The sequence below is a fragment of the Typopeltis vanoorti genome, chromosome 20 (assembly GCF_054136105.1).
Source record: "Typopeltis vanoorti isolate ZY-2024b chromosome 20, IOZ_Tvanoo_1.0, whole genome shotgun sequence".
Classification (NCBI taxonomy): domain Eukaryota; kingdom Metazoa; phylum Arthropoda; class Arachnida; order Uropygi; family Thelyphonidae; genus Typopeltis; species Typopeltis vanoorti.
The window spans coordinates 13,006,527-13,033,196 of NC_143568.1; the positions used below are offsets into that span (position 1 = coordinate 13,006,527).

The 26,670-nt window shown below is 35.1% G+C and overlaps 1 protein-coding gene across 6 annotated transcripts in view; it reads left to right on the forward strand.

Annotated features, from left to right (window-relative positions):
- Positions 1-26,670, forward strand: part of LOC150095243 (solute carrier family 2, facilitated glucose transporter member 10-like) — a 208,886-nt gene that overhangs the window by 8,967 nt on the left and 173,249 nt on the right. For all 6 annotated transcript variants that reach the window (XM_090409703.1, XM_090409705.1, XM_090409702.1 and 3 more), the window contains exons 2-3: positions 2,875-2,983; positions 21,630-21,830. In XM_090409703.1, coding sequence (XP_090265829.1) covers positions 2,950-2,983; positions 21,630-21,830 — 235 coding nt within the window. In that variant the 5' untranslated portion in view covers positions 2,875-2,949. The remainder of the gene's footprint in view (positions 1-2,874; positions 2,984-21,629; positions 21,831-26,670) is intronic.

Here is a 26,670-nt window from a genome sequence, read left to right on the forward strand (position 1 = left end):
CTATTTTGTATTGCTAAAGGGTATGAGGCTGAAATTAGCTGTGAGAAAATCAGTCTGTAGAAAAGGAAACATGAATAATTAATTAAATTAGATTAATTCAATTAGATTTATTTCATTAGATTATTTAAATTAGATTAAATTAATTAAAAAACTTCAGAACACACGCAATTTACAGATAAAAAAATACTAGCTGTGGTAGTGGCCAGTAGATGGAGCTGATGTTGATGATTGGTGGTAGAGGTTCGGTGTAGTGGTGGAGATGGAGAGTTGTACAATAGGTGTCGTCCCGTGATGAGTCTTCGGACTTTTTGGAGGTGTCACGAATAATGATAATAATAATAATAAATTATTATTACTCCCAAGCATCCATGGAGTCCAAAGACTCTTCACATGAGGTTGAACACTCACAGACCACACTGACTATTATATCATACCTTACTTTGAACATATTCAATGTTGGAGCACTCACCCATTCCAGCAATACATTCTACTTATCCACCACCCTCTAAGCAAAAAATGTTTTTAACCACTTTACTTCCGTGACCCTTGTACAGCTTCCTGGGATGACCTCTAGTTCTTATGTCATTCATTATCCTATGCAATAATTCCCCTGTATCTATTTGATAGACTCCTCTCAACAGCTTATATGTCTCTTATATCACCCCTTCTTCTCCTCCTATCTGCCAAGCTCTGGAGACCATATTCCCTCAATCTGTCCCTATATTCAATATTCCAGTCCTGAGACGGTCTTAGTTATTTGCCTCTGCACTCTCCCTAATGTTTCCTTATTATCGATATAGCCAGGTGACCAGATCTGTGCATAGAAATTCAAATGAGGTCTAATTAACTCCTTATAGGGTGGAACTATCACCTCCTTATCCTTATGTCAGTATTCTTCACGTTATAATAGCGATTTTTTGGATGCCCAGCTCCCTTGCCTCCTCCACTTCTGAAGCAGAATTCCTCCATTGTGATAAGCCTCATTCCATCTTCTCTGGTCGAAGTGCATAACTTTACACTTAGCAACATTAAAATGATACCCATTCTTTGGCCCAAAGCACCAAACTGTTCAAATCCTCTTGTAAGCAACACACATCAGAATTACAACATATCAGAATTTCCTGACGTTAATCTTCCTAATTTAGCATAAATAGCAAACAACTGAATATCTCCTGTTACACTATATCATTGATATGTAAGTTAAACAGCATTGGTCCCACAACAGAATCTTATGGCACCTCCACTTGTCTGCTTCCTTTTTTGAGGCACTGCACCTCCATACACAACTTTCTGATTTCTATTAGTCAACCTGCCTTGTAACCAAGCTACCAAATAACTATCTAACCCCATCCTGTCTAATTTCAACAGTAGTTTATCATGCAGTACTTGATCAAATGCTTTAGCAAATTCCAAATATATCACTGTATAAGCATCTTCCCCATCCAATATGCTAGTCACCCTATTCTAAAATATAACCAGTCAATAATATCCCTAACTGGCTTCTCTAACACCTTCACCGCTATACTTGATATATGCACTTGCTTATAATTTGGCACTACTTACTTTGATTCTCACTTATGCAGTGGCACTATTTTTCCTGCTTTCCACTTTTCTGGGACTATGCCTGTTGCCAGACTTCTATTGAACAACCAAGTCAAGGGTACAGTCAGCTCTTTTTCACATTCCCTTAATATATGTGGTGATATCCCATCCAATCCACAATCTTGTTAACATCAAGGTTACTTAAAATTCTAAACACTTCCCATTCTTGTACTGTTAGTTGTCTGTCTTCCTCCTTATTGCTGTTCAACACTACTCTGCTGGAAATTATTATTTTTTCTAATATTGTTTTAGTATTTTTATTATATTTTTATATTTTTTATATCTCTGCAGATTTTTTTCCCTTTCTCTGAAATAATTTATTTGTATTCTGTTTTAAATCTGTGTGTTTTAAACACTTCATAAAATTTAAAGTTTTATCATTAAAAGAATTGTCTGTTACTTAACTAGAAATCTTCTAGTTATGAGCTATATAAAATGTAGATCGTAGATTCTAGATACTTCACTATAATTATTTGGTGTCAGGAATTGTGTGTATCTGTGATCTTTGTGACTGCTGTAAAGTTGCCTTACAGTGGTCAAAGGTTACACTTTCTTTCATATTATACTTTCAGGAAGATTTCTTTGAGTGAAGTTCATGTAGTAGATACAGTGACAGGAAAATTTATTGCATTGACTATCAACAACTCTTATCCTTATGTCATATTTCATATGATATATGCGTGAAACATATGAGGATATGTTTAAAAAATGAATACAATTTTTCATTGGAAGAACAAAGTAAAAGATAATACACAAAATATTCCAATAAGCAAAACTTGATGAATAATTGAATATTTAATAACTAGAATCATAAAATAATTTTCCAATTTTAATTCATATACAAATAGAAACTTAAAGTAATTATGTTAACTGAGAAATTATAGTGAGAATGAGAGAAAGAGCATAACTCTGAGCACAAAAATTATTTACTGAGCCAAAGAATCCAAAAATTTAATTTGGCATAATTAAGGAAGATATGAATTTCATGTCCTGTGTAAGACTATCCACATTACTTATTATTGGTAGCCATTCTTTGCTGCAGTTACCAAATGATTTGTAAATTTTTAGGTGAAAGTACAGTAAACAGCTGACACCATCATAAATGGTATTATTGACTAACTTTGAAACTGAGTGGCGGGGGGGGGGGGGAACTCTGGCAGTCTAGCAATGCAGAAGCCTTTATCAGCTGCTAAAATGTTAACTTATGTAAAAAATGCCCTACTTCATTAATTTTTGCATTGCAATTTTTGATTGTTATTATTTTTCTTTTAGATGGTAGCTTATCATGTATGCATTAAATATTATGATGATTAATCTTTGTAAGGAAAAAAGAAGGAACACTTCACAATGAATGATAGTCAGGCATCAGTTTCTGAAACTGGTAAGGAATGACTTTTTGGATTATGTACAATTTTTATTTATTTATTTTTCATTTATTTATTTTTTTAAGTTCATGTTGACAGTATCTGTAAATGCAGTTAAAAAAATGACACACAAAATTTCGTTTCAGTTTGTTTGCATTGTATCTTTTGTCCAACTGGACATAATAACTAGAGTGCATAGTAAAAGTGAATAAAAAGATATCTCAGAAGGAATGAGAATAAATTACTGCTGAAGTTTCGTTTAGTGGTGAATTATATCACTCACAGCACATAACAAAAATAATCTTCTGAATCTCACATGGTGGCATATTTTGTTAATTGGACCACATTTTATTTAATAAGCTATATAAAACACAATGAATTAATAAAAGACCCGACAAGTTTTGTAAGTCGTTTGACTTACATCTTCAGGGGGGGTAAAAGGTAACTTAAAGTTTAAAACATAAAGAAAAGAGAAATTATTAGTAATAGTTCATACTATGCAGTTGTAGCTGTCTGACTATTCATAAAATTAAAAATCAGAATGCAGATTCAAAGCAGTGCTGAGTTTAAACAATCTGGATGATGGCACGTTCTGTTGTTCACGTTCATAATGTCCGAGGTCTGATTGAGGTATATTTTTTATTAAAGCTGACCAAACTTGATGGAGAATTAATCCTTGATTTTTATTGCATTGTGTTGGTATTTTAAGCATGTTTGCAGCTTCTTTAAATTTTCTTATGTAACAGTTTTTTCTATGTACGACATGTTTGTTTTCTGCCAGAGTACATTGTGGCCAGTGGAAGTGGTATGGAAAGCTAGACCTGATTTGTGTTCTCTTCTGTTTTGCACATCCTTTTAGTGTTCGTTCATGCGAATTTCCCCAGATCTTCCTGTCTGTCCTACATAGCAGATGACGCAAGAACAATAAATTTTGTAAACACCTGGTTTTTTTAAAGGATGATGAGGAGGTTTTGGGGGATGTATAAATCTTGAAATTTTTTCCAGCAGCAGAAAGGCTATTTTGATGTTATAATTATTAAATAATTTAGCCATCTTGTCTGTAACATTTTTGATATATGGAAGCGTGATAGTGTTTTTGAAATCTTGCTTCTGAGAGATGCTTGTAGGAGGTGTGTGGAGGATTTTTTTGATGGTCTTGGTTTCATAACTATTTTTTGAAAGATCTGTGTTAGACATTCTAACTCTTCATTTCTCTGTTTTTCTGTGCTGGAAATGTTATTATTATTATTATTATTATTAAAACAAGACCTCATGGAGTCAAAGACTCATCTAGGAGGTCCTTTTATCTCACACACATCTCATCATACCGGGTCTTAAACACATTCAAACTCCTTGCAGACACCACACTCTCAGGCAAGGCATTCCAATCATTCACAACTCTGCACGAAAAAAACCTGCCTCTCACTCCCCTACTCACACCCTCTTTATACAGTTTCCAGGTATGACCTCTGGTTCTCCCCTGATCTCCCACTATTCTCTGTAGAACTTCTCCACCATTGATCCTATAACAACCCCTTACCAACTTGTAGGTCTCTATCATATCTCCCCTCTTCCTTCTCTCCACTAGACTCTGCAAATTACATCTTTTCAATCTTTCCTCGTACTCGACATTCCAGAGGTCAGAAACTACCTTAGTCAGTCGCCTTTGCACCCTTTCCAACATCTCTTCATCCTTCTGAAAACCAGGTGACCAAATCTGGGCACAATAGTCCATGTATGGCCTAATCAAAGCCTTATACAATGGAACAAGAATCTCCCTACTTCTACATGTCAGTGTCTTCCTCATCATTCCCAGAAGTCTTTGTGTTGTCTTCACAATTTTGGCGATGTGTCCCCTAAATTTTAGATCCTTATCCACTATCACTCCCAGATCTCTTATTTCCTCTACTTCCAACAATATATTCTCACCAAGCATAAATTCTGCATCCCATCTTTGTTTTCCAAATTTTAAAACCTTACATTTTGCAACATTGAACTCGCATCCCCATTTGCTTGCCCAATCACTCAATTTATTCAAGTCTTCTTGCAAGGCCACAACATCTTCACTACTCTTTATGGTTCGTCCCAACTTTGCATCATCTGCAAACAACTGAATATCTCCATCCAATACGCTCTGTCCCTTAGGGTTTTTATTAGACCTATTTTTTGCGAAGAGTGGTGGTGTGAGGCTGCATTAAGAAATCTTCCTGTGCTAGTGGGTTTTCTATATATCGAGAAAGAAAGTTTATTATCCTTTTAATTGACATTCTAATAGAATGTCTAGAAAAGGCAGTTTCCTAAGTTCTTCTTGTTGAATCAGACAAAACATTATAGAATTAAGAAATATAATGTTATGAGAAGTAGTTTGCTTAAACAGTGTTATATTTTATGTGAAGGTTGGAATTGGAGGTTATAGTTAATCAAAGCATGGTAATTCCTAAACTGTAAATGGGCTGATAGTTAATAGTTATCTAATTTGATTGTTTGATAATTTACGTCATTGGTATTTTGTTGCATGCCTAAGAATTTGTCCTTATGATGTTTTTTTTCTAAGGTACTTAGCTTAGAGAGGAAAGGGAAGTAGTATCCTTTTAGTGCATACCTTGCATTACTGTTTTAGTATAAATAAATAAATGTTTGTTATATTTAAAAGGAGTGCCGCCTGATCTTTTTCGCAACTGCACTGTTCAAAAAAAAAAAAACCGATCCTGTGAGCGGAGCGGGGGAGGGGGAGGATTGGAATTTGGCATAAGGAAAGAATACTAAAGGTAGAGAAAGAGAAATAAGATTAACTAAGTACATGAAAGGATAAAGTTAAAGTTTAACGAATAAAATTATAGAAGACATAGTTTACATAGCAGTAACAATCGTAGCAATAAATCACGTTATATATCACAAATTACGTTTTATACAATATATATATATATATATATATAATTAAGACCAGCAAGAATATTATAGTTCTGTGTTTGGTCTTTGGAGCAGGGTTTCCAGACTATGTAAAAATAAATTGAAAATAAAATATATATATTGATAAAAATAGAAGAAAAAAAAATCCTTAGCCCACCAACAGTATACAAAATGTGATGTAGGTTTGCAAATAATCTTTTGTGGTGGGAGCAACATAAAAACAATATCTGGAACACTGGAAATAGAAGCACAAGTTCTTAAAAGATAACAATATTCAAACCTCTTTCAAGATTTTCAAAAATTAATTATCTTAATCTGCTCAGCAAAAGATTTTTTCTTCATTACTTAGATCAGGGTTTCTCAAACTTTTTCTACGATGGAACACTTCACAAATCCTGAAATTTTCACGGAACACCTTAGTTATTTTGTAATGTATTAATTAATAATTAATTGGTAATTTAGCTGATTTTTTATTATTAATTAATAATTGATAATTAATTAAACATCAATTAAACCATCATTAAATTAATTTGTGCTGATTTTCATTGACATATCCTATTCTGATCACCAAAAATTTATATTATAAGTACTTACGAGTGAATGCAGACTTTTTCTGCTGTGTGCTGGTAGTTTTCCCCTCCTTTTGTACATCCTGGAGATCTTTGTAGGCTTGAGGTGGATGACTCACTATCTGTTCCATCACAAACACCTTCAATAAAAGATTTCTTAATACCAAAATTAAACAAAGTGCCTTGTCTGTTATTCATATTAGATTTTAAATCTGTATTCCTATTACTTTTAAAAAAATCACGGCACTCCGGTTTTGGAACAAGCACTTACACACTGCAATATGAACTTGCGAAGAAACTATTCAGTATTAATAGAATTGAGAACCGGATACAGACTACCTTGATCTTCAATTTCAGTGGAAAAATTTTCTTTATACTTCCTTGCTGATTGGTCACTGACATTTGCAACACAGATGTTATTTTGTTCAGTTTTGAGAACATGCCCCCCATTGTTGTAATCAGCTTGCAGGTAATTTTTATGATCAGTCATGAACGGCGGTATTCTTTTTCCCAATTGTTGAAAGATTTCGATGTGTGAAAATTAATGATAATTCATGAATATTTCCATGTTTAACAATATGCCGCTTGGTCACTGACATTTACTACACAGATGTCATTTCCTTCAGTTTTGAGAACAGAGGATATGCCACCCATTGTTATAATCTGCTTGCAGGCAATTTTTATGACCCTTCATAAACAGCAGTATTCCCTTTCCCAAATGTTGAAAGGTTTCGATTTGTGAAAATTAACAATACACAGATGATATTAGACGTTCTGGGTCTGAGCTTTTAGACATATTCACGAATATTATTCTCCTGAGAATATTTCTACTATAAAATATTTATTCATGAAAAATTCTTAGAAAACTAAAGTGACAAATTCCAGAAATTCTCGTGGAACACCTATTCACCTTCCGCGGAACACTAGTGTTCTGCTGAACACAGTTTGAGAAAACTTAGATCATCCTACTGTTATTATTTATCACATCAGCTGTTCCAGTTATTTTAAAAAATCTGTCAGCTGTGTCATTTGTGCTATATCTCTGTAAAGAGAATTGTTTTAACCAAGTGTTAAGTATTATTTAAATTAAGGAGATATTAAATCCCACATTATTTCAAAGCCGAATAAGAAACTCAAAGATCGGAATCAAAGCGTTTCATGCCGAATATAGTAACCTATAAAAGTTTCAGCGGATTGTAGCATAAGCTAAAGCATGTAGTTCAACAGTAGGGCAACTCTTAGCAAAGGTGGGTAAAGTTCTGATCCCTATTCTTAGTATTACCCATAATGTAAAACACATCTCCTAGGAGATGTATGATGTTATACATTATGGTGGAAGGTCACTACCCAGACCGGTTTCGACCTTTATTGAGGTCTCATCAGTGAGTAGGTAGACCTAGTTAATACTGAGTTTATAGCGAAGAGAACTTATATACTTTGCTATACAAGTTGTCAAAAAGGTGCACCCATAATTTACTTAAATAAAGAGCCAATAGGCTTCACTTCGGCGATGTAACTATTTAAATTAAGGAGATATTAAATCCCACGTTATTTCAAATCCAAATAAGAAACTCAAAGATAGGAATCAAAGAGTTTCGTGCTGAATATAACAAACTATAAAAGTTTCGGCGGATTGTAGCGTAAGCTAAAGCACATAATTCAACACTAGGGCAACTCTTAGCAAAGATGGGTAAAGTTCTGATCACTATTCTTAGTATTACCCATAATGTAAAACACATCTCCTAGGAGATGTATGATGTTATACATTATGATGGAAGATCACTACCCAGACCAGTTTCGACCTTTATTGAGGTCTCATCAGTGAATAGGAAGACCAGGTAATACTGATGTTATAGCAAAAAGAACTTATATACTTTGCTATACGAGTTGTCAAAACATATGGTTTGACATATATACACGAAAACAGATGCACACCATAATGTATAACATCATATATTCCTAGGAGATGTGTTTTACATTATGGGTAATACGAAGAATAGTGATCAGAACTTTACCCACCTTTGCTACAAGTTGCCCTAGTGTTGAACTACGTGCTTTAGCTTACGCTACAATCTGCCAAAACTTTTATAGTTTACTATATTTGGCATGAAACTCTTCGATTCTGATCTCTGAGTTTCTTATTCGACTATGGAATAATGTGGGATTTAATATCCCTTAATTTAAATAATGTGACATCACCGAAGTGAAGCCTATTGGCACTTTTATTTAAGTAAGTGTTAAGTAATTGCATAAGAGTTTAATCTGATTGATGCAATAACTTTTGACTCTATTTTTTTTTAGAATCTGGAAAATTATTGACTCGAGACCGAATAAAAAAAAATATATATATACATTTAATTAAACTAACACACTATATACATTTTAAATAAAATTAAATAAATAACTATGAAATTAATTTGATCCAAGGCCTTCTAAAATAAGTCTACACTTTAGAGATTTCCTTATCTTAAAAGAATAAAATCATTCATTCTCTGATTCATTCTATTACTGTGTTGTTTAACATATATTTAATCATGTCTGTTAGACTGAACATTTTGTTTTCACAACAAATTTTTACAAACATCAAGTGTTCATTAGAGTCAGTTTCTTTGTTAGGCCTTTTCTGAAAATTCAGAACTATCTCTTCACTTCCATAGAATCTTTTGTTAAATTTTTTAAATTTTTTTATTTGGCATATATTATTTTTTCGATCATCCTCCTGTTTCACTGGAGTATAATTAATCTTACCTCATGCAATTCAGTATTATTACTACCCCAAGACCTCATGGAGTCAAAGACTCATCTGGGAGGTCCTTTTATCACACACACACACACACACACACACACACACACACACACACACACACACACACACATCTCATCATACCGTGTCTTAAACACACTCAAACTCCTTACAGACACCACACTCTCAGGCAGGGCATTCCAATCATTCACAACTCTGCATGAAAAAAATCTGCCTCTCACTCCCCTACTCACACCCTCTTTATACAGTTTCCAGGGATGACCTCTGGTTCTCCCCTGATCTCCCATTATTCTCTATAGAACTTCTCCACCATTGATCTTATAACAACCCCTTACTAACTTGTAGGTCTCTATCATATCTCCCCTCTTCCTCCTATCCACCAGACTCTGCAAATTACATCTTCTCAATCTTTCCTCATGCTCGACATTCCAGAGGTCAGAAACTACCTTAGTCAGTCGCCTATAGACCCTTTCCAACATCTCTTCATCCTTCTGAAAACCTGGTGACCAAATCTGGGCACAATAGTCCATGTGTGGCTAATCAAAGCCTTATACAACGGAACAAGAATCTCTCTGCTTCTACACTTCAGTGTCCTCCGTATCATTCCCAGAAGCCTTTGTGTTGTCTTCACAATTTTGGCGATATGTCCCCTAAATTTTAGATCCTTATCCACTATCACCCCCAGATCTCTTATTTCCTCTACCTCCAACAATATATTCTCACCAAGCATAAATTCTGCATCCGATCTTTGTTTTCCAAATTTTGAAACCTTATATTACCAATCACTCAATTTATTCGAGTCTACTTGTACGGCCACAACATCTTCACTACTCTTTATGGTTCGTCCCAACTTTGCATCATCTGCAAACAACTGAATATCTCCATCCAAATCTTTGCCAATATCATTAATATGCAAGTTAAACAGTAATGGCCCTAAAACAGACCCCTGAGGCACTCCACTAGTGACTTTCCTTTTCCTGGATATCGCACCCCCATACACAACTTGTTGATACCTATCAGATAGCCAGTCTCCAATCCAATGCACTAATCTAATTTCCATTTTTTATATTTTTCTATTCTATTTTCTGTATTCTATTTTTCATAAAAATATCCATTTTTTGTATGATGCACAAATCACAAAATATTTTACTAGAGAAAGAAGCAGCTTCTTTTACTATTTCATAAACATCCAAGACAACGTAGAACTACGACTACCACATAAGAGTATGTTAATAATTTCGTTGACCAAGCAGGAAGGTAGAATATAATTTGCCAGCCCTCATAGTGAGTAAAGGCAAAAAAAGTATCAAGGTATGTTAAACAATTTTACAGTTTCAGATTTCACTAATTTCTTCGCTTTTGCTAATTGAATAATAAATAGATCCAGATCCTTAAAACAGAAGACGAAACTTTGCATTTAGTGTTTCATTGAACGTCGAATTAGAACATCTATTCAGATATCTTCTTTCATTTACTGATCACTTGTTAACAGTCTCAACTCTTTCAGTTCAAGGTTCCACTTTTCTACAATTCATTTTCGGAATCTTTTATTAATATATATTTCCGACTGTCATGTTTTCTTAAAATGTTCCTAGACCAAAATTCTCTGGTCTCCATTCACAAACTTTCATTCTCTCTCTCTTCTTGTTTTTATCCATTAGCCAGGAGCTGAACAATCTGTCAGTTGTCAATCGCCCATCAATCTCCTCAGTAAGCATGTGCGCTGCATGTAAATAGAAAGCGAGAAGTTAGGTAGTAATGGCTGACACGTTGTCGTCGTTAGTGAAAAGAGAATGTCTTGACAAAGAACAACAGATATCTCAACATGTAACAGTTGTGAATTACAATAAAGAAGACTGAAATTATTATAACTATTAGAATGAAGTAAATACATCAAATCTCAAATCTTTACATTTCATTTTAACATATCAATATCAGGCACATTGCAAGTGCCAATCATATGAGTTACAAAACCAAAACTAATAATATATTAATACAGAAACAATTGTGAAAAGATTCATAATTGTAAATTGTGATTGTTTTTATACTGCTAGCTAGACCATTTCATTCAAACTGGAAGAAAGAACTGCCAATATCCATCTAGACAAAAATAAAAACAATGTGATAAATAATAAACAAAGACATGATAAATAATAACAGCAGGATGATCTAAGTAATGAAGAGAAAATCTTTTGATGAGCAGATTAAGATAATATTCATTACCTGCATTATGGTTGCTTGTAAACAATATGGAACCTGGACAAGGGGTAGGAGATATTTTATAATATGAGTGCAGATTTAATCTGATATTGTTTTGGAATCTTCCACAGCTTATTCTCCAACCTAAATATATATGGCTGCCTCACACTACCAAAAATAAAAGTTATTTTTATTGAAAACAGTACAAAAATCAAGATTTCTTTATTATGCCTGTAGAGAATGTGCATGGTACATCTGTTGTTTGTTTTCCATCTGTATGCCTGCATGCACATACATATTATCTTTAATTCATATAAAGATACCTTGTGTAAGGAAAAATATTGGTTTGATAACTAAATAAAATTTAGTTAATTTTATATATAGATTTGTTTCTGAATTATATGAAAATGAGTTAGATTAAATATCTACAGACTATATAATGAGACACACACACACTTTCTTATTCTTACTTCTCAACATTTTCATTATTGCAATCATCCTCTGTGTTTTCCTAACTGATTTTTTAACATTCCCTTTTGTTTGAAAAGTAGTGAGATGAAATGCTGAATTTCAGTTAAAATCCACATAGCCAGAGTCTGGAAATAAATTGAACACAGTCAAGCAAAATGAATTTAATAGGCGCTTATGAATTTTACAAAATATGCCTAAAATGGTCAAGTGGATTGCATGATCAAAGGAAGTGGTGAACACAGTAAGCTGAGTTGATATTTGTTTGCTCACACTTTATCCAAGTGTGAGCAAACAAAGTTTGTGCCTGAAAGTATCTTCAGGACTGGGGTAAGGTGGTACAACACCAGGGCAACTCGTTGTAAAGGTGCAGCAAGCTACCACCACTCCTATCTCAGTATCTCCTATAATGCAAAACACATCTCCTTGCGGATATGTCTAATGTTATGCATTAAGGGACGGGCCACTACCCAGATTAGTTTCGACCTTTATTGAGGTCTCTTCAGTGGGAGCCAGGCCCGAGTGGAGATACGTCTCCTTGCGGATATGTCTAATGTTATGCATTAAGGCTCCCACTGAAGAGACCTCAATAAAGGTCAAAACTAGTCTGAGTAGTGGCCTGTCCCTTAATGCATAACATTAGACATATCCGCAAGGAGATGTGTTTTGCATTATAGGAGATACTGAGATAGGAGTGGTGGTTGCTTGCTCCACCTTTGCAACGAGTTGCCCTGATGTTGTACCACATTACCCCAGTCCTGAAGATACTTTCAGGTGCAAACTTTGTTTGCTCACACTTGGATAAAGGATTAAAGTAAATTTATTATACTCTAAACAAGTGAAAAATAAACTTTCAACATCTTTCTCTAAATCCAGAGTAATTTATTAAAAAAGGGTGGCACACCATTTGGCAACTCCCATAGGTAGAGATGACCTGCTAATGCTTCTGCCTAGTATCTCCACTCTGGCCTGGCTCCCACCGAAGAGACCTCAATAAAGGTCGAAATTAGTCTGGGTAGTGGCCCTTCCCTTAATGCATATCCGATAACATTAGACATATCCGCAAGGAGATGTGTTTTGCATTATAGGAGATACTGAGGTAGGAGTGTTGGTAGCTTGCTTCACCTTTGCAACGAGTTGCCCTGGTGTTGTACCACCTTACCCCAGTCCTGAAGATACTTTCAGGTGCAAACTTTGTTTGCTCACACTTGGATAAAGGATTAAACTAAATTTATTAAGATCTCTTGATGTTGATAATTACATAAAATTTAGTTATCAACCATCATGGATTAGTCACCTGAATTCAGGTGGATAAAGAAACAAAGTCCAAGTGAGTAGATTGCCAGCTTCATGTAAGATATGAGATAATGCTACAGCTTAATATGAGGAAAAGAGAATATAAATTGATAAGAATAATTTGCCGTATAGTGGACATTTTTATGCAATAGTGGACAGAAGATGAACAAATGATTATAGAGAAATTGTCATTACTAGATATTTGTGGAATCATAACTCATTACAGCAGTTCCCACCTTGACTTGCTTCATACCATGTTAAACTTATTGTTTACACTCCTGTGACTCCCTCTGTCAGTGTATTCTGTTTAATTTGTCTCTCTTCAGTTAAAAACTCAGTTTCACACTACCTACCTCATGTGTCATTCCTTTATTCTCTTCTCCCCCCCCCCATCCCCTTGCTCATCTTTGTAATCTGCTTCATCAATACCATCACCTCTATATTCTAGTAAAAGGACCCTGTCAACTTATACATCTCATACTGCTTTTTTTGTTTTCTTCCTTTCCTCCAAACTCTTTTGTTACTCTCTCTCATTCTCTGTTCATAATCATTATTTTGGAATTCTGCTATTACCTAACTTATTCTTCTCTGGAATCTGTCAGTATCATCTCAAAAACTAGGTGATCTATGCTTATGCAGTGAAACAATAACTTCCATGTTAGCCAACAACATTCTCATTGTTATTACAACAACCATTTGTGTTATCTTCATCATCATAATTAAATTCCTGATATGTACTCTCAGGAGGAGTAAGTATATAATGAATATTATGATAGTACTAAATGAAAAGTTTGCATCATTACCAACTCCCTATTAACAATGATCTGTTAGTACTTCAATATTGTCAGATGGTCTGGTTCAGGCTCCTAAAACACTTCTTAGTTTGAAACAGATCTTGGCCTTCCTCTGAGTCATTTTCTTGCTATTCTGACACCCACACCCACGTGCACACACACACACAGTGAGTTTTTGCTAAGCTTTTCTCTCCCATTCAGTTTAAGTAACCATGCAACCTCAGATTAGCTCTCCTCACACATTCTTGAATGTTAACAGTGTCAAGTTCCTTCCTTATATCTTCATTTTTAATATGATTCTGTCATTGATGCCATCTGTTTACTCTTAATTTTTCACAGGACTCGGTATCTCTGATCTTGAGTGATCTATTTCTTATCCAACTCTCAGTCCATGTCAGATGGTCTGTTTTAGCCTCCTAAAGCACTTCTTAGTTTGAAACAGATCTTGGCCTTCCTCTGAGTCATTTTCTTGCCAACCTGACACACACACACACACACACACACACACACACACACACACACACACACACACACACACACACACACACACACACACACACACACACACACACACACAGTGAGTTTTTGCTAAACTTTTCTCTCTCATTCGATTTAAGTAACCATGCAACCTCAGATTAGCTCTCCTCACACATTCTTGAATGTTAACAGTGTCAAGTTATCTTATAACAAGTTATATGATTCTGTCATTTATGCCATCTGTTTACTCTTAATTTTTCACAGGACTCAGTATCTCTGATCTTGAGTGATCTATTTCTTATTCAACTCTCAGTATCCATAACTTAAAACTGATTTTAATGCTGTTTTATATACTGCTTAGCTTAGTTTAGTATATCGACTGATTTCTCTTTCTCTCTCTTATTCCATATAAATTTATTCAGCTTGCTCCTCATTATATCAACTTTACTTATTCTGTTGTCATTCCCATATTTAATTTTCTATCTTCACTAAAAATTGTGCCTAAATAGTTGAAATATTTTACTTGTTCTATAGCTTCTCTATTGAGCCTGTGGTTGATGTTTTTGGTGTTACTACCTATTTTCAGTCTTTTTTACTGCTGATTTTCATACAATTTATAACAGCAGCTATTTAGTTTAATTAGTGAATCTGCCAATTGAACTCCTCAGAAATCTTTCAGCCATCTTTTGTCCAAAGATGATGGCTGTCTTTGTACAAAAGTATCTTTTGTCCAAAAAAGGACAAAAGATATTGAAATTATTTATTGCAATAACTGTTCTGGTTGGATGAAATTTAATAAAATTTGGATGTGCATAGCTTGTGATTCAGTTTTGCTTTCAAATAAATCATTTTGGTCAAAATTATCTGCACTAGTTGGAGGAATTTAATGAAATTTGATATTCAGAATGGTGTTAAAATCTGTCACATTATTTCATTTTTGGTTTCATTCAAATCATTTGTAGTGGCAGGCCAAACAGAATTTCATCTAGAGTACTTAAGTCCAAAAATGGTTGGCATGAATACACTATAAACACGTTATAACATTATAAATTAAAGATACCAAGAAATTATATTCTTGGTTTCATCCTTTATCCAAGTGTTAGCAAACAAAATTTGCACATGAAGTAACTTCATGACAGGGCAACTCATATATAGAAGCTTACATCAATTGACTAGTATCCCATAATACACACATATCCTTACAGACATGTATAATGGTATGCATTATGGGAAGGGCCCAGACCAGTTTCACTATATAAGTGAAGTCTCCAAAAACTCAGATAATCCCAGAGATCACTATTAGTAAAAAGAAAGTTATTTGGTATTGTGACTCTATAATAAAACATGCTATTGATAAGCAAGTTATAACTTTGAGTTTTCCTGGAGCGAAAATCACGAATATAAAGGAAGCAATTCAAAAACAGAAAAGAAAAGTAAATGAAATCATAGTTGTAGTAGGTACTAACAACTTAACTGGTGGTGATAAGCTCAGTATGAAAGGGTTGTTGGAAGAGGCGAGAGTGAAGAGCGAGAAAGTGAAAAAATTTAGTATTTTACCTCGCTATGATAAAAATGAAGTATGGAGTGAGTTTGAGGGAAGATTGGATTTGAGGGACGGTCTACACCTGAATGTGTTTGGTATCAGAAGTCTAGAAAAACTAATAACTGGTATGAGACCTAACACAGAGAGTCAGGGAAACTAAATTATAAAGGGAAGAATGGTATGAATGTGAGTATAAGCGCGACAGTGTCATATAATTGTTAATGACAGAAATGGGCTTTGTCATGGAAATGTTGACGAGAGAATGATTTCGACTTTGCGTTCATCTGTTCAGACCCATCAAACGTGTGCAAAGATATATGCATGTATAAGGCATTACAGAAGAATAGAGATCTGCAAGTTGTCCAACTGTATGTCAGGCAGATTGCAGACAAAACTATACAAAAGAACAAACAGGTAGATTATTATATCTGTACATGAATGCTAGGAGTATCAGAAACAAAGGAGTAGAGTTTGTTGCCTTAGTCAATATGTTGCAACCTCAGATTGTAGTTATTAGTGAGACCTGGCTATCAGAATCAGACCTACTAACTGTTATTGAGTGTCAAGGGTACATTATTTTTAGGAAGGATAGAGAGCATAGGAGAGGAGGTGGTGTACTGCTAATGATATCGGATTACTTGAATCCAATTAGAGTTGAGACCTATGATTGTAGTAGTACTGCCACTAACAATATTTTATGTGGCAGTGAGTTTGAAGCCATTTGGTGTAGGTGGAATCTAACAAGATCAATTACATAGTGGGAGTGTTGTTACAGACCAGGTGGATCGGTTGCTAGTGATGAAGAAATGCATCACCAAAGAGAAAAGATAAGTGTGAAAAGAGTAATCATAATGGGAGACTTGAATAATTCAAATATTGATTGAGTAGCAGTAGAATCTCATGAGAATAATGAAAATGCGTTTATTGAGCTATTGTGGGACAACTTCCTCAAGCAGCATGTGACAGAAGGAACTCGAGGTCAAAGAGTGTTAGATTTGATTATAGTGTCAGAGGGCATTTCAGTTAAAGACACAGCTATTCTGCCTCCAATTGGTGATCACTGTCACCAATCTGCCTACGATTGGTGACAGTGATCATTGGTATTCACTTGGGAAGTGACTAAGTTTATGAGTGTTTCACTCAGAAAAGGTTACATACTGAACTACAAAGCAGGAAATTATGACCACCTGAAGATATAATAAAATTAGTTTAATCCTTTATCCAAGTGTGAGCAAACAAAGTTTGCACCTGAAAGTATCTTCAGGACTGGGGTAAGGTGGTACAACACCAGGGCAACTCGTTGCAAAGGTGGAGCAAGATACCAACACTCCTATCTCAGTATCTCCTAATGTAAAACACATCTCCTTGCAGATATGTCTAATGTTATGCATTAAGGGAAGAGCCACTACCCAGACTAGTTTCGACCTTTATTGAGGTCTCTTCAGTGGGAGCCAGGCCCAAGTTTAGATACCAGGCAGAACACCATTTGGCAACTCCTATAGGTAGAGATGACCTGCTAATGCGTCTGCCTTGTATCCCCACTTGGGCCTGGCTCCCACTGAAGAGACCTCAATAAAGGTCGAAACTAGTCTGGGTAGTGGCCCGTCCCTTAATGCATAACATTAGACATATCTGCAAGGAGATGTGTTTTGCATTAGGAGATACTGAGATAGGAGTGTTGGTGGTTTGCTCCACCTTTGCAACAAGTTACCCTGGTGTTGTACCACCTTACCCCAGTCCTGAAGATACTTTCAGGCGCAAACTTTGTTTGCTCACACTTGGATAAAGGATTAAACTAATTTTATTATACTCTAACCAAGTGAAAAATAAACTTTCAACGACCACCTGAAGAATATACTGAGTTTAGTGGAATGAGATTGGTTGCTGCATGGAAAGAATATCGACAGTGTATAAACATTTAAACAATACTTAAATGATGCAATATCAGAATGTGTTCTGAGAGTTTGAAGAATAAATAGGGTAGGAGTCAAATAGATGTGTTATCGATTTGATAATTAGGTATCCAGTGTCGTATTATATTAGTGGGATTATGCTAGAAGAAACTGATGAGGCTATGGATCTTGAAGTGTTAGTAGATAGGAAATTGAAGTTCAGGGGCCATGTGGCAAAGGTTACAAATACAACTCAAGGGGTAATTGCAATGTTGAAACGAAAGTTTCAACATTGCAATTACCACATTGCAATTTCAACATTGCAATTACGAATCTCTTATTAAGTAAGAGATTCGTAAGAAAAGGACGATGTTGAAGGAATACATAAGGATGACATCCATTATGAACATTATAAGCAGCAGGTTAGAATAGTCACAACTATTGTATGGAAAGCAAAGTCTGAGTATGAAAAGAAACTGGCTCTGCATGCTGAAGACAACCACACGAATTCTATCAATATGCTGCAAGTAAAAGAAAGAAAGAATGTGAAAGAATAACTCTTCTAAATCCAGATGGTGTGAGGGTTACAGATGCAGAAGAGGTTGTTCAGCTAATGAGTGCCCATTTTGTTAAAAGGTATCAACCCAGTGTATGCAACATTGAGCTCACTGCTACCTCTTCACTGGATGAAGAAACACAGGTGTATGAGGACGAGGAATTAGAGCTGTTGCACAAATTGAATAAGAATTCAGCAACAGTGACTGATGGGATATCAGCATGTGTGCTATGAATGTTCAGTGGAACTGGCTATTCCTTTGACCAGACTATTTAGTGAGTCTCAGAACAGGGAAGATTCTGCATGAATGGAAGGAATGTATGGCAATTCCATTGCACAAGGGTGGTGCAAAGACCGATGTATCCGACTATCGACCAATTAGTATCTTAGGAGTAGTGGTGGAGATTTTGGAAAACATTGGTTAGGGCTTGCATTCAGAATTGGGTTGACAGTGATTCTCTACTTTGATAAGCAACATGCTCACATTCTGTAACAATGTTACATTGAACTAGACAAAGGGGAATGGATACACTATGATACTTTTAGATTTTGCTGATGCTTTTGACAGAATACAGCATGGTAGACTGTTGCATAAATTGGAGAGTATGTGTTTGAGTCATAGAATATTAGCATGTATAAGAGGATGGCTGACTGACAGATAGCAAAAAGTGATCATATACAGAGGATATGAGTCTGCAAGATATAAGGTAACAAGTGGTGTACCTCAAGGATCAGTGTTTATTCCACTGTTATTCAATCTGTACATTAATGATATTGGGAAGGATTTGACAAGCAACATACAGCTATTTGCTGATGATGCAAAGATAGGTAGTGTAATCAAGAATGCTGCTGATATGCATTACTTGCATAATGATTTGAATAGGCTGGAATTATGGGCAGGGGACAGTGGATATCAATTCAATGTCAATAAATGTAAAGTCTTTCACTTTGGCGTAATTAGGTATCCAGTGTCGTATTATATTAGTGGGATTATGCTAGAAGAAACTGATGAGGCTATGGATCTTGAAGTGTTAGTAGGTAGGAAATTGAAGTTCAGGGGCCATGTGGCAAAGGTTACAAATACAACTCAAAGGGTAATTGCAATGTTGAAACGAAAGTTCACATGTAAAAATAAGGATGTCATTTTGCCTCTTTACAAGGCCTTGATAAGACCTCACTTGGACTATTGTGCACAGGTCTGGTTTCCATACTGATTCTGATTTATTTACAAAGGAGAGTGTTAAAAATGATACCAGGAGTGTGGAATACTGATTATAAAGACAGATTGAGAATTTGTAGACTGCAGACAGTAGTAAACAGGAGAAAGAGGAGTGATATGATTGAGACTTTCAAACTTCTGAAAGGGTCATACAGGATTTCAATTGATGGAATTTTTCAATTTATGGAGGGTGGGAATAGGACAAGAGGACTAATAGAGGAATAATAGGACAAGAGGGCATACTTGGAAGCTGAGAATGAAGGCCACTAAGAAGGGGGTGAAGGCTAGATTTTTCTCTCAGAGGGTGGTGCCTGATTGGAATGGATTGCCACTGGATGTTGGGAGTACATGCAGTGTGAATGAATTCAGAATAAGTATAATAGCTGGTGTGTGTAGTATGTGGCCTCGCTCGATGAGTCTCTGACTCCATGGAGGTCTCTTTTAATAATAATATGAGTGGCTCTGCTCAGTGTTTGGGTGAGCCTGTCACTGAGTGGATCTACCACTGAGATATATGATCCTTGTGAGGGATCACACAAGTTTTTGGCGAGGTATCCCTGCACTTAAATATACCTCAATAAAGGTCGAAACCGGTATGGATAGTGACCCTTCCCATAATGCATAACATTATACATGTCTGTAAGGATGTGTGCTTTGCATTATGGAATACTAAGGCAAGTGATGTGAAGTTATTAGCCTCTATGTACAAGTTGTCCAGTCGTGAAGTTATTTCACATGCAAAACTTTGTTTGCTTGCACTTGGATAAAGGATGAAACGAAAAATTTAATTTCTTGGCATCTTCAATTTATAATGTAACCAAGTGGAAAAACTTTCAATGTTATAACATTTTATACACTCAGAATTTTTACAAAGGTACTATCTCTTAGTGGAGTTCTTTGAATAATATTCTCACAGATATCACAGTTTCTCATGAAAATATTGACAATTAAATTTTACTCTTATCAGTATAATACTGTTTTGGTATATAAACATTTATAAGAGGTGTTAATCTTAAGATCCATGCAGCTGTTGCTTACACATCTATGGAATGCCTCCTATGGAGATAGACTGAAGGTGTGTGGGTTGCAGAGTTTTGTTTACAGGCAGAGGAAAGGGGACATGATAGAAACTTGTAATCTACTAAAGGGATTCTACTATAAGATTGACACAAAAGAAAAATTTCAATATGTGACAAATAGAGAGAAAACTAGGGATCACCTCTGGAAGTTGTGTTAAGAGTGTTTAGTAAGGGTGTGCATACTAGGGTATTTGCTTGGAGAATGGCGAATCAGTGGAATGGATTGCCAGAGGTAGTTCCTCAGTGGCGAATACGTTTAAGGAGAGGTATGATAGGTGTTGTATGAATAATGATAAGTGTGAGCCTCCTGAAATGAGGCTTTTGGCTCCATGGAGATACCCATATATAATAATAATAATAAGAGCATCAAAATTATCATTTTCACTTTTTGAATATGTAGTTAGATGGCAGATTGTCAGATATCATGTAATTCACTGTATTTATCCAAGTTTTCAAGAGTGTCCATAGCTCATTTGGTTTTGGCAATGTTCTTTGGTTGGAAAAACCTGGATTCGAATCCAGAGCTTTTCAATTAAAGGTGAGTTAGTCAGTCTCATACTAGGATAGCAGGGTTTTTCATTCTGCAAGACAGGCCAACAAACTAGTCAAGAGAACATGCAATTTACAACTGTAATACACTATGCAGATAGAATTAACCAGCCTATCACAGCATTAATTAGATTTCAAATAAGCTTAGTTACTGGCCCTGGCAGGCCATAGAGCCTAACATGTAAGGAAAAATTGAATGAATAAATTATCCAGGTTATCATCAATCTGGATGCTGTATAATATTGAATTTATGTTTTTTGTGGTAACTCCATTTGCTTGTGTGAATATAAGTGATTTGTTATTTGGTTGAAAACACTTGGTTACCATGCTTTTTTATTTTTATTACAGGGTTGCTACACCAGTCCTTTCCCAGTTATGGAATGGATATTGTGAAAGTAGTAAATAAAAATGATCAACATGCTCCAAACATACAAAATGAAAACTACCCAGTGTATAAAAATAGTTTATGCATTTGTTTCTCACTACGTTACGTTATCCTGGCAGCAGTCATTGCATCTATTGGTGGCATCCTGTTTGGATATGATATTGGTAAGTTTTTATCTTATTTCTAGAAATAATATGATTGCTTATATATAATAAGTCTACAGTAGTCAACTGTTTATCTGACCACATTGCAGAAGCATTTTGCTGTTCTGATACCTGAAGAGTCTGATAATTTGAAGTACAGTCACAATGCTGTACCAGAAGCCAGTTGCCATGCAAGGGTTGATTAATTGAATGATCACTGTTTTCAAATTGGATAAGCAGTTAAATACTGTATATATCTAGTATTTAATAACAGTAATGATGAATACTGTTGTTAAACATTTAGTGATAATAATTAGCTGTTATTATTGCTAGATTATTTAATTATTAAGTCTATTTTATTTTTGGTTACCCAGGCATTTTCACAGGTATAAAGACATAAATACCATAACATGTAAGCACATAAAATAACAGAGGTTAAATTTTGGCATAATAATTAGTTTGTCCAATCATTATTCCTAGACATTTGTTTCTTCCATTTCTTGCCAAATCTTGCCTGAAGGAATATTGAGTAGTAGTATGTTGGGATAATATCAAAATCACATTATGGCTTGAAGACTGGATGTTTTCTGTAATGACATCTTCTTAAAGTCTGTCTTCTACTGCATGTTTCTCTTGCTCTTTTTCTCTTTACCTCCAAAATACTAATTTGGCAATAAATATAGTGTCATTGTAACTAAGTTAAAAAGAACAAATCTTCACAAAAAAAAATCCAAAAAAAAAATTAAACTAAGAAAAAAACTACATAGGCAAAATGGATATTAATTGTTATTATTTTATTATTATTACATGATACCTCCAGGGAGTTCAAGGACTCATCATGGGCAGGCACTCTACTTTGTTAAATACATCTCACTTTCTCCACTACTACTTAATTTTCCTACTACAACACTACCATCAACACCATCTACCACTCATCATTACCAGCAACAGTATTTTTTGTCTGTAAATTGTGTGTGTTCTGAAGGCCGATTTGTCTGTATGTGGGCTGAAAAACCAGAGTTTCCAGAAGAAAAAACCCCTGCTACCTCCATGTGAGATCGGCTAACTCATCTTCAATTGAAAAAGTCCATATAAGGATTCCCCTCATTACAATGATTGGAATCCAAATCTTTTCCAATTGAAGGGTGCAATGTTCCTCTGTTCTTCCAATTGTGCTACTGTGGCACTGTTTACAGAGGCCTAGCAGCTGATTCAAACTGTCAGCCCATTGAAACTTTAAAAAATACACTAATAAAAGGGTGAATATATGGTTGCTTGAGTGGCATTCATGTCTTTTAAGTAGTACAAGCTAAGGCAACTCGAATGCTGAGGATTGTATTCTCATAAGCTCTTAGGTCAATTTTACAAAACTTTCATAGTTTCTACAAACATTCGGCTTTGAAATAATGTTGAATCTAATATCCAGTTTGCCTATGTAATTTTACATTGCCAAAATGAAGCCGTATGGCTCTTTCTGTAGTAACTAAAAAAAAAAAAAACTTTACAAAAAAAATATTTTGGTGATTCTGATTATAATGTTATGATATGAGATTATGATCAATACAAGTTTTTCATCTCAAGTGGAACACTCTCTTCTCAGCCATTCACAGCCTCATAAGCATACCCTTTGGCTACAATGTCAAGCTGGAAGTTGTCAGACACCTTGACTCCTCCTTTCCATGGTCAGACTACTACTATTTTCATTCCTCAGATCCAGGTACATGTTGTGGTCATATTGCAGAAATTATCCATGTTGGAATAAAGGTCTTCATTTCCCTCTATTCTAAATTACTGTCCAGTATTCAACCCATGGTTTTCCAAGAATTGTGCCACATGACATGGCAGATCATCTCCAACTATGGCTGGAACATTGCATTGCATACCTTCTGCCAGAAAGTCATCAGAAGAATCAACATCCTGTACACCAAAAAAGACTTCTTATCTTGTTAGCATTCATCATTTGTGCTCAGGCTACATCTGTTCTTTATCATCTGTACATTTTATTTATTCAGCTGGCATCAGCATTTAAACAAGCCCATATACAACCAGTTCCAAAAAATGGTTATAAGTATCTACTATAAACCGTTGACCTATTGTTCTCTCCTTGGTGCTGTCTAAAGTAATGAAGGTCCAACTGTCAACTAAATCATCAACCAGTATAGATTTCACTAATTAAGATCTACAGCAGATTTACCCACATCACCCATCTCTGGACACATGCCATGGAAAGGTTCAGAGAGAACTGTGCTGTTGCACTTGATATTTCCAAGGCATGTCATAGGGTTTCACAAATTTCCATCTTATCATCTGCCTTTCTCTCTTTGCAATTGAATTGCCAGTTTTCTCTCAGGTTGTTTAAAACTGCATGTAATGATGGCGTGTGTTCTCTCACACATTTTTCTGCTAATGCAGGCATTCGTCAAAGCTTTATTATTTCATGCACTCTTATTCATATACATGAACAGCCTGCTTCACTGATCTCAAACTATCCACAGTTTTGGTGATAACTGTCACCATTCCTCTTGTTCATACAGCAAACATTGCAGTGCTCAAACATCTAAAGTTTCTAAGATTCTTTTTCAACATGTAACCTAAACACTCATCCCTATATCCTCAAATGTTTGGTCTTTTTTTTTTTTTTTAAAAAAAAAAAAAAGAAGCAATCTATTCTTCTTCCCTTACCTTAACAGTCAAGACCAGATCTCTTTTCTTGAACCAAATGTAGCCTTTCCTGGCATAAAAGCTTCCAACACACTTTGCATCCCTTTTCATCAGTCCATCTATATGCAAATCCTAAATCTGCCCAGCCTTGAAATTCTGCTCTCACACTTAGGATGGGGGAGCTGAAACCTCTTTAAAAATTCCTGATGCTGTTTAGAAGAGGATGGTTTTGGATATCTGTGAATCCTTCATCCCTGATTTCTACCATTTATATAATGCTAACATTTTGAACAGCTTTTCTCTTGGCATTTTGTCACATTCCTTTTCCTGATCTATAAACTGTAAATACAGATCTTATGTTCCTGTTGTTTCTCGGTTATTTGTCTTTAAAGTGAATGTCTGATCTTGGCAAGAAATCAGCTTGTTCTTGTTCAAGTTTCCTTTCCAAAATTTTTGTGAGCCTCATCTCAAATAAGCTTGCATAAATCTTAAATGGATACTTAGTAAGGAAATTCCTCTGGAACTTTTGATTTGTTTCTTTTTTTTTCCATAACTACCTTTTAATCTTTGAGTCCACCATGGAGTTCTGATTTTTCTATCCCTGCAGACAACCAACCGCATGCCTCTCCAGCTGAATCAGTTTGCATTTCTTCAAGGTCTGCTGCTGAATCTCCAAGGTTTGGTTCTTGTTTTCAAACGCTTTTATTTTTTCTTGAATAATATTTTGTATACAGTATTTGAGTCTACAGTTTGCCACTGAAAGATGCTCAACTCTTTTTTTTTTTTTCTTTAAAAAAAAAAAACATTCTTAGAACAGTTTTCTTGTCAATATCATGCTTAGTTTTAATCTGCTCGAAAGTAAATGATCACTTCCTGTTTCAAATCCTCTGGATACTCTTGTGATTTGAACCAGCATGAATATATCACTATCAATAGTAACATAGTTAATGAGACTTTTCTTGTCTTCTCTCCATGTGAATTTATACACATCTTATGTTGCATGTGTTAATAATCACTAGGTCATGTCCTAAACAGAAATTCTGCAGGTACTTACCATTATTTTTAGCTTCACTATTTTCTTCAAATTTTTTGTAAATATTCCTATATGTCTGGTAATCATTTCCTACTCTGCTGTTCAGATCTCCAACAAAGACCAAATTTTCCTTTTTCCCTGTGTCACTTGGAAATCCTCCACTTTCCTTAGCAGGGCCCTTTCTGTGGGACCATAGACGCAAATAAGTTTTGTTCAGTTCTGCATTCTGATATTTTCCCCATCACTGTACTTTATATTGCATGCCATTTAAGATTATCCTCATATTTACCATTGAATACTACAGGTACTTTTTTCCTCTAATCATTAGTGCTGGCATATAACATCTTGTGGTTGTTGCTTAGAAGAATCTCGTCTGTTTTTGTCTCCTTTGTTTCAGTAATACTTATCATGTCAATCTGGTACTTATCTGATTCTTCTGCTAATTTCATTTATTTTCTGTTGCTGGTGCCAATTCTGAACTCTGCTGATGTTGAATTGGTTTGTTAGTGGTTGAACATTATGTAAGGCAGTCAGATGGGATTTCAACCATGCATATATAATGCTGCTATAAAAGAGAATTAATATTTAAACTACAAATATTATGCACGACACTAAAATACTTCTAATGTTAATGTTTCGGCAATTATTTTGTTATATGTGACATTCATTCATGTAATGAATGAATGTTATAAAACTTGAAAATTTAGGTTACTTGTTAAAAATAAATTTTTTTTTGACATCTTTCCCTCCTGCTGATATAGTATTTTGCTGTCTAATGGAAACTTACGTGTACAGACAAATACATAAACATAGCTCTGAGCATCACTTTTCACAAAAATTAGGTATCATCAGCATCGTTTGAAAGAAAAAGCAATAATGATATTCTGTGATCTGCATGCTCTGAAAATATGAAAATGCAAATCAGCAAAATATTGATAACCTCTTATGTCATAAAATTATTTATTGATAAATCTTCTTCTTCCATAGTCCTAAATGAACCGTTGGGTCATTCATGGCTGGCAGGTGATACTCTTTGCTAGCCTCCTCCAGTCGTCTCAGTCTCTTGTTCTTGATGTCAGTTGAGAAAGGGAGGAATTTGTCCATTTTTTGATGTTATCAGTCCATTTTAATCAAGGTCAGCCCCTAACCCTTGATCCCGGAATGATT